We start from the raw sequence: 13,423 nt of genomic DNA, 5'->3' as shown, positions 1-13,423 counted from the left end.
TCCGTTGTCGCCTTGCGCTTTGGTCATGGAAACCAAATTGGTTGCCAGGAGGATAGTCATCAAGCCAATGTTGGTAATCGCCATCTCGTCGGTATCCGGAAGCCACGTACGCTATTGGAACACTGCGGTTATCTCTGACAACCTGTCAATCACGAGTTTCTTGTAACAATGCCCGAGAGTGCTTCTCGACACCCTATTAGCAATACTGCAACTCAACAGGTGGACAGCGCTGAGGTAGGGCTTTATACTGGGTCATCTGGCCGACATCACCTTGTACCTGGTACGCAGTGCCTGCGCGACGACCAATGCCTGTCCGAGAGGTGTGCCAAAGAGTGGGCGAAGCTTTCAGCACAGACATCGCGAACGGCGCCTAAGTCGCTGTTGTTTCGCAGCCTCTATGAGCGGTGCGATCACCAGCGATTTGCCCGAGTCGACAATAGCACGCAGGGGAACTGCATCCAGCAAAGCCAATAATGCAGTGGCACAGTGCCTCGAATCTCAACTTGAGCGATTGAGATACTCGGCCACACCATGTTATCGGCAAGGAGGTGACTTCGAGACAAAGCTTCAGCAGCGACCGCAATTAGCCATGTTGGCACCCTTGCAAAGAGCAGCGAGCACAAACAACTTCCTACAGACGGCAAAGGGCACCAAACAACCAGTTCCGCGCCGACAGCACACCATGCGGACGTATTGAGCTCGTGGCCATTCACAACACTATCGGTCTCTCACAATGGCCTTACTTCTTGCGCCTTCATTCATTCCCCACGTCTGCGAATATATCCCCTGTCCTCTCCTCTTCGAGCGTCAGCTTTGTCTGACTAGACTGGCACAGACCATCCGCTTCTAGTCGCCCCAGATCCAGACCTGTCGAGACTTTTCGTATCCTGGTACGACCTGGGTAGCCCACGACCGTTTCGAGCCAAATGTATACATGCTTTCTCCTGGAAAACTTCACCAACTCCGCTGCTAGCATAGGCGATCATACTGGTATTTTCTTGCCAATGGCAGTGTTTCCGTGTCCAGCCACCAGAAACCATTTTCGACCATCTACACTCTATCCCCATGACGGCAAGATCACTTTCTGGTCCTCTGGCGGCAGATATGCAAAGGTCGTAAATGTTATCGAAGCTCGGGTCTCCAGGTCAACGAAGGCATTGCTGAGAGTTTGAAGAGCGGTCCTCGCTTGAACACGATCCTTCGACTCATAACCACTAATGAACGTTGTCACAAGTCGCATCTTTCGCTTTGGACTGTTGGGGAACGTGAGCATCCACTTGGTCTGGAGCTCATCATTCTTGGCCACACCGCCTTTATCCATCGCGTCAGGAACTTTGACGGTGACAACTTGCCCAATAAGATCCGTTCTCTTTGGATGAATCGCCATCCAGCCTATTTGTGCAACGACTCCTTCAGGCTTTTCGACCTTCAGCTGTAAAACCTCATGAGGGTGGACCTCTGGGGTGGAGGCGGAGACCGAACACGTCGTGCCTTCGCCCGCTTTCTTGAAGTAGCCCTTGACCAGCCAGGCAAAGACTTTGGGCGTAACTCCTTCCGCGAATGGCTTGTTATATGAGATCCTAGCGCCACGATCACCTGCTTTCACGTTGTGGTAACCATATTTGACGTCCCCACTATCTCTCAGCGGCTGTGGCAGGTTGAAGAAAGCGACAGCGCCGGTGACCTCTTCATCCTCGGGTTCCGCGAGAGCTCGCAAAGTATACACACCGTCATCGCCTTTTGTCACCTGGCTTTCAATGGATGAGGCTGCTCCGGAAGGCGTTGCGTTTAGTTCACAAATGCCGTGCACCGGTGCACAATTAGGTAGACCGATGCCACGAACAGGGCTGGCTACTGTAATCTTCGGGGATTGTCAGCATTGTGGCCCATCGATAGGAAGTTTCTGTCATCGCACTCACAACAACATTGTCTCCGAACGTATAGACGTCCAACGGCATTCGCATGTCCAGAAGTTTTTGTACAGGAGCCTGACTTTCGATTTGCTAGAATCTCGAAGGTGAGCAAGAGGGCGACTGCGCGAAACATAGAGATTCGACTGACCAGAGCTGGTTTGAGGTCCTCGATGTATATCTTCCGAGCCTCGCTGAGTTCGCCGCTCATGATATTGCCCTGCACGTCAAGGAGCGACATGGCGATTTTCCCAGCAAGGACTGACGGACTGCTCTTCAACCCTGCCCATGAAAGTCTGTTAATGCGGGATTTCAAGATTATCGACGCAACTTACAATCGTTGATGCCCTGTGCCAGGTCGATTGTTAGCAGGGCATGAGTTTGGACATTCCTCACGCGTCGATAGAACTTCCCAAAGTCGACCAAGGCAGCTTCACGCCGATTTCTCTCTTGTCTGGCACTGCCAACCACATCACCAGCGGGTAATATCGACCCTTGCTTTTTCTCTTGGACGATTAAGGCCATGAGTGCAGTGAAGTACTCTGCATACTTTTCCTCAGCTTTGAGCATATATAGCTCCAGCATCTCGAAGGCTGTATGCATTACAATCCTTTTGACGGCATCGATCGCTCCAGTAATCGCATCAGTTTTCGCTTCCTTCACGACTTTCTCGGCCTTCTCTCGAAGTGTAACAATGTTCTTCAGAAGCTTCTCGCCCATAGCGGTATCGGACAGAGACACGGGCGTTTCGGCGCGTAGACCCTTTGCTTCAGCTGAGTGTAACTGCTTCGTGAACGTCTGCTCCACCAGGGAGCTCTCTGGGCTAGCGCTCAATGTCTTCACTTCGGCTTGTCAGCCCAGCATGTCAGTCACTCCTCGAAAAGGACACATACGTGCGTCCCACGTCCCTTGGACCTTCTTGACGGCTGCATTCAGCTTCGCTATTCTCTCATACAGTTTCTCTTCATACACAAGCCGCATGAGTTCTCCGAATTCTTTCTCATTGAACTCGCGATCCTGGCCACCAACATTGGCATGGAAAGCATAGTTCGACATGATCTCAGCGATTCTGCCGCGGTTGAGTCCAGTCTCGTCTCTTTCAATCGGGAGATAATCGCGGTAAACATCTTCATCAGCCAAGCTGGCGAACGCATCCAAGATGGCAAGCTTCGTCGGCAAAGCTGTTGGGCCCATTGTGTCAGTGTAATGCCTGAAACAGATCTCGATTAACAAAGCATCAAGATGAACCAAGAGCAGTGGAGCGTGTTTAGATATGTTACGGCAGCTGAGCTTGGACAGACAATGCAGCCCAGAGGAATGCCCTTGCCAGCTACCAGCAAAGATATTAGCTTGGAGTTACTGTGACAATGCGGCCCATTACTTTGTGGCGCCTACGACACGACCCAAGCGGGCAAGCGGGCTGTACACGTACTGCCATAGCTTTGGAGCTCATGCATTGGAAATGGAAGTCATGAGATGCTCTCAATGATTTGAGTACTTAGCCTCTCTGGTGTTACATGACAACGACAGAGGACGACGAGAAACGTGGAAACAATTCGAAGAGCAAAGGCCTTCGGAAGGTATTCGCTAATCGAGGACCTGACTCCTGAATCCTGATGCCTCGGCCACGTGCATACGCCACGTTCCCATGGTCCCATCAAGGTTTGGATTCAAATCCATAGCGCCTTAGTCCTCAGCCAGCCACTTTGCACTCCAATTTCTTCCATGAGAGTAGGCCGCGGGTGCACGGTTGTACGGTTGTACGCAGCACTCTAGACCTGTCTGCTTCTGCGCATTTACAATAAATAATGCCCAAGTACGTTTGTTGAGTCCGCTCCTGTGATCTGTTGGTTTTGCTATTCACCAAGAGTTCTTTGTGTTGCATTTCCGGTCGACCATGCATCGTAACATCCTTTTCGCTTTGGTGGCGCTCATTGCATCGGGTACAGATGCGTATGCCTCTAATGGATGCTCAAGATACGCTGCTTTCCTACCACTGTCCAAAGTGCCTGCTGCGCAAGCATTCTGTAAATCCAGAGTTCCAGTCTCGACTCGTACATTAACGATCACACAACCAACTTCAACCTCGACTACGACCACAACTAGCACGCTCACTGTCACCGACACCGTGACGAGCCCTACCATTGTCTCTACTCAGACCATCTCGACTGTCACCGGCACAACGACTGTGACATCAATAGACTCTGTTCTCTCCACAGCTAGCACGACCACAACTATTACCTCCACTTCTACATCAACGGTGTTTACGGCGACCATGGACTTTACGCCGGGCGGGAGGAAGAGAGATGCTTCTCCAGCGCAGACGCCTGATCTCCTTCGCTCATTCCGCGGTCAGAGACTCGCGTGCATCAGCACTGTCTGCTCCTGCATTGTGACGACGCCAACGGCCACAATTCGTAAAAGACCCTCCACCACCGTGACCTCTACGAAGACAGAAACATCAAAGTGAGGAGAGACTTGCCGTTGCAATAAAGGCGCAGAAGCTGACATTCATCAGTGCGTTGGTCACGGCCTTCTCATCGGGAACCTCTACAACAGTCGTGAGCGTTCTCGCCACCACCTCTACGACGATTTTGACGAATGTGGTGGTCACTACCACAACCGTGTCATCGTCCACAGTGACTGTCACGACAGGTAAGCCTTCACTATCATAAAGAGCACGCAGTACATACAGCTGACCGGGCCTACCTGCAGTGTCCACGACATCCATGTGCCCCTCCAGCGTCCCCAAGGCATGCAACAACAATTCCTGCAAAGTCCTTGAAAGTGACCCCGAGAATTGCGGCAGCTGTAATAATCGGTGTCCAGTAGGAACCACTTGCAGTGGCGGGCAATGTGTTTCGACCACCTGCAAGGCAGGAACATCATGCGGTTCCGGAGACAGCTGCGTTTGCTTCACGAACACGGAGGGAACTGGAACTTACAGTGCGAATGCAGTTGGCTGCCCCGGAAGCTGCGGAAGCTCGAGTGACTGCCCGGCCGGATCTTCATGCAGTACCTTCGGGTGCTGCATCGAGGTTCGCGGTATTCAATCGTGCGCGAATCCGAATACGCCGGACAGGTTGTTGCGGAAGAGGGGGGCCAAGTTGCTGTATATTGACGAGAATGGCCGCGAAGTATTGGGTTGAAGGAGCTGGGGACATCAGTGGAAAGGCTGTTGTTTTCGTACACGAGAGGTATGGATAGTCGTACACCGTCTCTCCACGGCCGTCCAAGTAAATATGTCGGCGCTGTGCGGTACTTAGCAATGGTCTGCCATGGATACGTGTTGAGCTGGGAGTTCCATCAGCATGGCAGTATCCTCGAGAGGCATTCCTACCACCCAGTAAACTCATTCTTTGCTAGCTGTCCGGCCGAGCCGTAGTATCTTCAATGCCATCCTCGTCCGTCTGCCGAACCGTAGGCCTTCTCGGTTACCTCTAGTACACTTGTCCCCGGGCCCGCTCAAATAGACGTGGTGATTGTGCGCCGTGATTGAAGGTCAGTAGATGCGCAGATGCTCTGGACTGGACTTGGAAGTCGGGCCAGATTTGCCAAGAGTCCACGATTTGGCTTCTCGGGGCTTGAACTTCAGCTCGCCACTTCTTCTTTCGTGGCTGCAGTCATCCTTCCTCTGTGGCGCCGACAGCTCTACGCCGTGCTTGCCAGCTCGCGCCAGCGCGTTGTTGTACCGGCGTGATTCGTGGGAGCTCTGCAAGAACCAAGTCTTCACGACCGCCACAATGGCAGCTCTGGTGTGCAATGAAGCTTGTGAAGCTGACCTTGCAGAATATGGCGAAGGCGCGGATTGCTCGAACGCGCAGCAGTGGTGTGATATCGCTTATCACGCCGCCATGGAATCGTGGTCGAATCGAGGCAATGCGGCTCCTGAGAATGATCATGAGGAAAGGGCTTTGTCATGAAGTCCGTCAAGGTCCCGCTGTTCACCTGTAGCAATACCATCCTGAACATCGAGGGTGCAGTTCAACAGCACCCCGAACGAGAATGTCACCTCCAAAGTTTGAGACGCAAGGACATCATGCCTACTGCCAGGCGAGCATAGACGAAAGGCTCGAATTTGGCGAAGTCCTGAAGTCGACGCCCACAGGAACTCGATATTTGCACATATATGCTAACGAACTGCAATGGACGTCTCTCCTTCCAGATGGATCGAAACCTGTCACCTTCGCTGGACTGACCAACTTGTCGAACCTCCGAGTCGTTCACATATTTGCGCGTTCATTCGCAGCGAATCTCAAACCGAACACCGTCATCAGATTCGATGTCAAGGCCGCAAATGGAGACCCTAATCTCTTTCGACTGGCGATCGTCTATGAGACTTGTTCATCTGGTCTGCAGATCGGACATGTCGGTCGTGCCGCCGGCCAGACCGACTCTCTTGCGACAATTGCTCGTGTGAATGGCAGCAGCTGTGCAGGTATCCTTGTCGCTGCGCCTGTGGCAATCAAAGATATCCCCAAATCCATTGTGCCCATGATGGAATGGAGAAGATATCTCTATGAGATTCCACAAGTGCCTTTTGGCGAACTTGAGTCTTTCCAAGATCTCGTTCCAGCAGCGCAAACGTAGGTCATCGTCGCGAGACAACAAGACGCGAGACTGACAGGCAGACTGTAGCCATCTACCTGGGCTGCTCCACTCACTCTTTGTGAGGGCCAGCAAACTGATCTTCGAGGACGATAAGACAAGTCGAGAGGTTGCCGTATCCATGCTGAAATACGTTGTCATTTGTACTCGCAACTCCCTTCGACATGCAACTTTGTGCTTCCACTCCCAAAGGTTGCTGAGACCACTTGACCTAGCACGACAAGAGCCGGGTGTTCCGCCATTCAGTACGGCTGCTCAGTGCTTCGAAATTCCGAGATTAGAAGTGGATGCCTACCTGATCAATGCAGGCAAATGGACGGACTATTTGACCAGCCTTCAGAACTTTGAGCAGCTGATGAGCACGACGATCAAATCAAACACTGCACTGAGAGATGACCAGAAGAAGGCCAATAATGCCATGCTAGAGAGCATGAGTCTGCTCGCAAAATCATTCATTGACGTCGAAGCGCTGAGAACAGATGCTCAAGATGCCCTCCTGCAGGCACTGAAACTTCAAAAGGAGTACCAGGTAAGACTGATCCTGTCTTTCGGGTAAGCACCAAGCTGACTGGGAGCAGAAAAAGCAAGAAGACGTGGACAGCAAGTTTAATGTTGTTCTCGCAGGCATGGAGAGCCATAAACGGGATCAGGTAGGCAAGAATGACTGGTCAAATCTCACGGCGTGGCGAGAATTGATCTCTGCGACAGAAATCTGAAGAGGATTATCTCGCCGAAGAGGCCGTCTTCAACGCAATCTTGAAGAGTCAAATTCGCAGGTTCGTCGATCCAAAGACCATCGACTTCTTGGCTCCACTGACCGGGATCAAAGTATCTGCCGTAGCGCTCAAGCCTGGTGAAAAGATCGAGGGAGCGTTCGAAATGTTAGGTTTCGCACACGAGCAGTCTAAAAAGGTAAGTCCACGTGCACTGCTGAAGGCTAGAAATCCTAATGATGTCTTTGACAGGATGCGAAAGCTTCGGCGGCCCGTGAGAAGTTTGCAACTGCGAGTAAATTCTTCATTGAGCTCATGCCATATCTGCTGTTTGATGTCTCCCAAGTTCGCGATACTTTCGATTCTATTCGACCGTACATTGACGAGACAAAAGAGAGGCTCCACCTCTTGCAACCTGCTGAAGCCTCCGAAATGTTCGGTAAACTGTCCGGTGGGCCTCCTCTCGACTTCTTCAGCTTGAGAAATCGCTGGGATACCTTCAAGGTCGGGTTCAGTCGTGCTTTCAAGGATCTGCGCGAAGCTCTCAAAGAACTGTCAGAAACGCATGAAAGTTCAGAGTTGGGCGAAATCAACGGGCTGAACGACTACGAGGATGAGATCAAGAACATGGCTATCCAAGGTCGGACTTTGCTCGAAGCTATACTGAAAGCGCTGGAGCTCTCGACCAAATACTGCCGCGGAGTCAAGGAATACAAGGCACGAGAAGAAGTGCAACAACAGATCAAGAAGATCGCACAGGACGTCAAGACCAACGGCGCGTTTGACAAAGAGCTTGCCACCAGGCAGAACGCGCTGCACACACTGCAGCAATCAGTGCCAGACATCAAGTACGCTATCTATGTGCGATTCTTCGAAGCACTGCTCGGATATACATATCGTGTTGGATCTGCCAAGCTCCCTTCCACCATCAAGATCGCGGCCGATATGGATGCAGCCGGATTTCAAAAGGCCCTTCGCGAGCTTCAAGAATTGCTCATGGATAAGGACGACCTGTCGCATGAAGAAGATATCGGCGAGAAAGGTGCCGCTGTCATATCGACCAAGAATCCAGGCGCATTTGACAAGGACTGGAAAAAGATTCTGAGCAAAGATGGGTTCTTGCCTTTCACTGTATTGCCCGAAAACGTCGCGCTCAAGAACTACTATCGATGTCGCATTACTGATATGTGGTGAATGACATCCGTCTCATTCGAGCATCCAGGACAATGCTGACCATGACGCGACTAGGGCGACTTTCGTCGACAGCCACAGCAAAGAGAAAGAGATCAGCTACCAGATTTACGTCGGTCCCCACTTCTTGGACAAGAATTCTGAGGGTCAGCTGTTGCATTTTTACATGAAGCCGTATGTGCTTAGCAAGATTGGAAAGGAGAATAAGTGGACCGAGCAAGCTCAGAGGGCTTATGCGAGACCTGCGGTGTTTTGTACTGGAGAAGTGTTGATTGCGGACACAGACCGCAAATTGATGGACGATGTGGTATCGGTTTCCATTTATTTCAGATTCAAAGGGGTGCCAATTGCATGGGCAAAACATAATTAAATCGAGTCGTCGTATAGATCGTGTTCGGTGCTGATGGTATGGGATTGGTTCAATGACAATCGTTGCGCCCGTAATCATGTCTGTAGACCTCGGATCTGCTTACTCTTGTCGACGTCGTTACTTTGTGATCAGCTTTGTGATTACGCACAGGTTCGCGATTATGTTGTGTTCCGAAAGCATCCGGTTGCTCCAGCGGTAGGAGCATGGCACGAAGCTTTCGAGGACGTGGCATTGATGCTTGTTCTGCCTGCAGACCTGGTTGGATTAGGTCACTTCGGAATTGGATTTGTTGAACATCGTGGAGGAGGATGCAAGTGAGGGCAGATTCAATTGTGCCCCGGCGAAGCATAAGCCGCTGCGGTGGCCACGCTCAGCCCCAGACCCACATCTGCTCCTGCGAAACACCACATTCCCTTCTCGTCACCTACCAAGAAATCGGAATGACAATGATATGTGATCCATCATGGGCTTCAACACACGTTGTCCATACTTCGTGACAAAGCCAGCTCTTGACCAGGGTTGACCACGCGACGCGAAACCTTTTCCAGCCTCGATTTCGATGCTTGCCCTCACTCCATTATGGCGCACATACCCTGCATACGCACGGTATTTGCGGCAGATTGTTTCTGGGGCAAGCAAAGTGCAAGGGCCAGCCACAGCCGACGAGCTCCTCCGCAACTTCAACTCCTGCGATGGCTGCCGATGCTTGACTAAGATTGGTCGAGTCGTCCTTGGTCAGCCTCGGTGACAGTGATCTGCAGAGCGCTAGCCGGCTGAGATAGCTTACCGCGCAGCTCCAGAACTGCGAGTACCTGCTACTCGTATAGAAGGAATTAAGTACTCTCGGGCATACTTTTTCCTTCTGCGCGTCTCACGATCTTCTTTCCTGCTGATACATTTAGACGAATACCGACACGATGCCGTTCCTGGCGAAAGAACATTTCCCGCTGTCTCACGAGGACATTTTGTCCTGGACTTTCGACCATGTCAAGTATGATTGGGACAAGCCGATTTACATTGATGGGCTGGATGATAAGAGGTCGATTTCTGCGCGGCAGGCGAAGAAGATGGTGAGACAGCTTGCTGCGGGGTTCAAGGCCATTGGCGTCCAGAAAGGCGATTGTGTCTCGATACACTCGCTGAACGACATCACATACCCGATCTTCTTTCTTGGAGTCATTGCTGCGGGAGGAGTCTATGCTGGTACCAACCCGGCATATACGGAGCATGAGTTGACACATGTATGTTCTGCTCTTTGCTCGATTACGTCGTGATCTTGGCTGACAGCGGTTGCGACAGACAACGAAGATCGCCAAAGCGAAGTACATTCTCACACAACCTGCATTCCTACCCAACATCCTCAAAGCCGCAGCAGCCAACGGGATCGATAAGAAGAATATCATCATATACAACCCTACAGGCGAGAAGGCGCCAGAGGGCTTTCTGCAATGGGCCGACTTGTTCAAGCATGGCGAAACAGACTGGGTACGATTCAACGACTACGAGACAGCATACCGAACAGGAGCAGCGAGACTATACTCTTCCGGCACAACTGGTCTTCCCAAAGCCGCTGAACTATCACACCTCAACCTCACCGCACAGCACATGCTGGTGTACGAGACGAATCCGAAGCCGTATGAAGTTCGACGCTTTCTGCCCTTGCCCATGTTCCACGCAGCGACAGCTCCTAGCGCATTCTGTACGCCTCTCAGAAATGGCGATGCGGCCTATGTTGTTCCACGATTCGATCTCAAGACGTGGTTCTGGGCACACGAGCACTATAAGATCACCGACATGGGAGTCGTTCCTCCTATCGCAGTCCAAGTAATCAACAGTCCGATGGCGAAGCAATACAGTCTCAAGTCATGCAAAGTAGCACAATGCGGAGCAGCACCTCTAGACAAGGGCCCTCAAGCCCGACTTCAAGCCCTTATGGCTCCGGGTGCACCTTGTTCGCAAGTCTGGTAAGACAAAAAAAGCTCATCTACAAGTGCTCTCAAAAACACCCACTAATCTCTCAAACCACAGGGGCATGACAGAAACCTCCTGCATCGCAACCCGAACCCCCTACCCAGCCAACGACTCAACAGGAAGCGTCGGCAAACCCCTCCCAAACCTCGACACCAAACTCGTCGACGACTCCGGCAACGACATCACAGCCTACGACATCCGCGGCGAACTCTGCGTCCGCGGTCCCACAGTAATAAAAGGCTACTTCGAAAACCCCGAAGCCAACGCCCGTGACTGGGACTCCGACAATTTCTTCCACACAGGCGACATAGCTTACATCGACAGCAAATCCGGAAACTACTACATCGTCGACCGCAAAAAAGAACTCATCAAAGTTCGAGGTTTCCAAGTCGCTCCTCCAGAATTGGAAGGTGTGTTATTGTCGCATCCGGAAATTGTTGATGCGGCTGTGATTGGGGTTCCGGATCCTGTGAGAGAGGGGGATGAGTTGCCGAGGGCGTATATTACGAGGAGGACGAAAGATGGGGCGCCGACGGAGGAAGAGGTTAAGGCGTTTGTGAAGGAGAAGTTGGTGTATTATAAGCAGTTGGAGGGTGGGGTGAAATTTGTGGATACGATTCCGAAGAATGCGAGTGGGAAGATTTTGAAGAGGTTGTTGAGGGAGCAGGCGAAGGAGGAGTTTAAGGAGGGGAAGAGGAGGGAGGGGGCGAGGTTGTAGGACTGTTCTGTTGTTCTGTGTTGTAGAGGCTACAAAGAAGTACGAGATGTTCGAGACGAGTATCGTCATAATCTCATGATTGAACGTGGTTTGGACAAAATTTTCTCGAACATCGTAGCGAACAAGATACCAGTCCTAATGATACACAATCGTGAAAGAATTCTGATGACAATAAACCATTTTGATCCAAATATTGCACTTCTACATCTTCCCCTCGCCTCACAACCCCGGCCAAACCACACTCCTCGCATGCATCAAATAACTCAACTCGGCCAACCTCGGCGTCAAAATCCTATCCGGCAACTTCTCTTTCACCCACATCCCATTCCAATCCGCAAACAAATACGCCTTCACAAATTCCCAATAGTCCGGATAGAATCCACACATTTCCCAATCCAAAATCCCGACCACCATCCCATCTCGAACAATAATATTACTCGGTGTGAGATTATTATGCGTCAGCACGATCTTCTCACTTCGCATAGAACGTAATAACCGAGCGACCATTTGTGTCCAAGAATTATCTCCGCGTTGACGTAGAGTGTGCACGAGACCTTCGATGAAAGCGCTGGGGTCGTTGTAAGGACCATATTGTAAGTCGTCGTGAGCGAAGAATTCGTCGAGGCAGGGTTCGGTTTTGTCGATGCTGCCGCTGATTGTGGTGCTGGTGATTGAGCGGAGTTCATCGAGGTAGTGTTTCAGTTGGGCGGTGATGGATTGCTTTTGGGCTTGGTCGTAGTGCGGCCAGGCTTGGGAGAGGGTTTGGCCTTCGATGTGTTCCATTATGAGGACGCCGCAGCCGTCGGGTTGGATGTAGGAGTCGTAGACGCGGGGGACGGGGATGGAGGTTTGGGAGGCGAGGAGTTTCATGGTTTCTGCTTCGAGGAGGCGGGCTTTGGAGCCTGTTTTGATGACGATGTTGTGGTTGAGGCGGAATGCTCGAGAGTGCGGGCGTAAGAGGATGCATTGTTTTAAGAAGGCGTTGTTGATGCGGATTCGTTCGCCGTTGTACTCGTTGGGGTAGCCTACGCCGTCGCCGGGTTTGGCTTCTTCGAGGGCTTGGAGATATTTGCTTGGGATTTTTCGGAAGACTTGCTTGAGGGCACCCATGTTCTTGCTGCTTGGAAGCGAGATATTCGAATGTACGATGCCGTTCTGCATGATTGTCAATAGGAGGAAACAGAGTGAAAATTTCGAGAGGAGGCGGCATTGTGAAGAGAAAGTACAGGCGCAGGTATGCTGAGTCGAGGGCGAAGTTTGACGGATGTGCTATGTTGTGCATGACCAAGCTGTCACTGTCGCTGCATCACTAACTAGAGCGCCTTCTGTCTCACATCTCATGGCCTGACATGTCTAGTGGCAGGAGACTTTGACATAGCAATCCTCGTCGACAGCGAGACGGGTCACGTATTCTTGAAGCTAGAGCATCCTCTCGCTGTGGAAGGGGGTTTTGACAGCGGCATGCGAACAAGGTTCACAGTGCCGGCGAGTCGTTGGCTTGAGTCGTAGACGGCGTGATTGAGACTTCATCTGGCATGAAGGCAGCATGGTTGTGCTCGTGCTCGTCACGGGATATGGCATATTCTGTTCGCTGCCCTGTCCTGTCGTGCTGAGAGCGGGGTGTGCAGGTCAAAGCAAGGGCTCAATGGCCGAGGGCGGAGGTGGCAGCGGAAAGTGGCAGACGGCGCGGACAAAGAGCGTGGCAGCAGCAATTATTAGTCACTTGTGGGCGGGCGACGGGTTATTGTCGCGATAGCAGCCTCCCTCTGCTGCACACCGACTTGCTCTCCAGAATCGACGACCGGCAAACACACGTCCTATCAGCGGCGTTGCCATTGCCTCCGCGCCATTGGTCTGTGACTCTTTTGAGCGCCGAAGGGCCGGGTGGACAGATAAGCTTGAAAACTTCGAACTTCCCGCGCCCGATCTCTCACCCTCCGAC

General features: G+C 51.8%; 4 protein-coding genes across 4 annotated transcripts; 2 read left to right on the top strand and 2 right to left on the bottom strand.

Annotated features, from left to right (window-relative positions):
• Positions 1-1,057: 1,057 nt before the first annotated feature.
• RHO25_010099 (uncharacterized protein) lies at positions 1,058-3,104 on the bottom strand (the record flags this gene model as incomplete). The annotated part of the gene is made up of 5 exons (XM_023601615.1): positions 1,058-1,861; positions 1,920-2,003; positions 2,062-2,192; positions 2,246-2,752; positions 2,804-3,104. 5 exons carry the CDS (start codon positions 3,102-3,104, stop codon positions 1,058-1,060), a joined length of 1,827 nt encoding a protein of 608 aa, XP_023453236.1.
• A 2,811-nt stretch (positions 3,105-5,915) lies between these two features.
• Positions 5,916-8,792, top strand: RHO25_010098 (uncharacterized protein; the record flags this gene model as incomplete). The annotated part of the gene is made up of 6 exons (XM_023601614.1): positions 5,916-6,496; positions 6,549-7,047; positions 7,097-7,168; positions 7,227-7,430; positions 7,484-8,421; positions 8,480-8,792. The coding sequence occupies 6 exons, from the start codon at positions 5,916-5,918 to the stop codon at positions 8,790-8,792; spliced, it is 2,607 nt and encodes an 868-aa protein (XP_023453235.1).
• A 917-nt stretch (positions 8,793-9,709) lies between these two features.
• On the top strand, positions 9,710-11,481 carry RHO25_010097 (uncharacterized protein; the record flags this gene model as incomplete). Its single annotated transcript, XM_023601613.2, has 3 exons — positions 9,710-10,033; positions 10,092-10,756; positions 10,821-11,481. The coding sequence occupies 3 exons, from the start codon at positions 9,710-9,712 to the stop codon at positions 11,479-11,481; spliced, it is 1,650 nt and encodes a 549-aa protein (XP_023453834.1).
• Positions 11,482-11,700: 219 nt separating this feature from the next.
• On the bottom strand, positions 11,701-12,642 carry RHO25_010096 (uncharacterized protein; the record flags this gene model as incomplete). The annotated part of the gene is made up of 1 exon (XM_065603249.1): positions 11,701-12,642. One exon carries the CDS (start codon positions 12,640-12,642, stop codon positions 11,701-11,703), a length of 942 nt encoding a protein of 313 aa, XP_065459321.1.
• Positions 12,643-13,423: the final 781 nt, after the last annotated feature.

Source organism: Cercospora beticola, chromosome 6 (assembly GCF_033473495.1).
Source record: "Cercospora beticola chromosome 6, complete sequence".
In the NCBI taxonomy this organism is placed as follows: domain Eukaryota; kingdom Fungi; phylum Ascomycota; class Dothideomycetes; order Mycosphaerellales; family Mycosphaerellaceae; genus Cercospora; species Cercospora beticola.
Note: the sequence above shows the minus strand (reverse complement) of the source record. Positions and strands in the feature narration are given on the sequence as shown.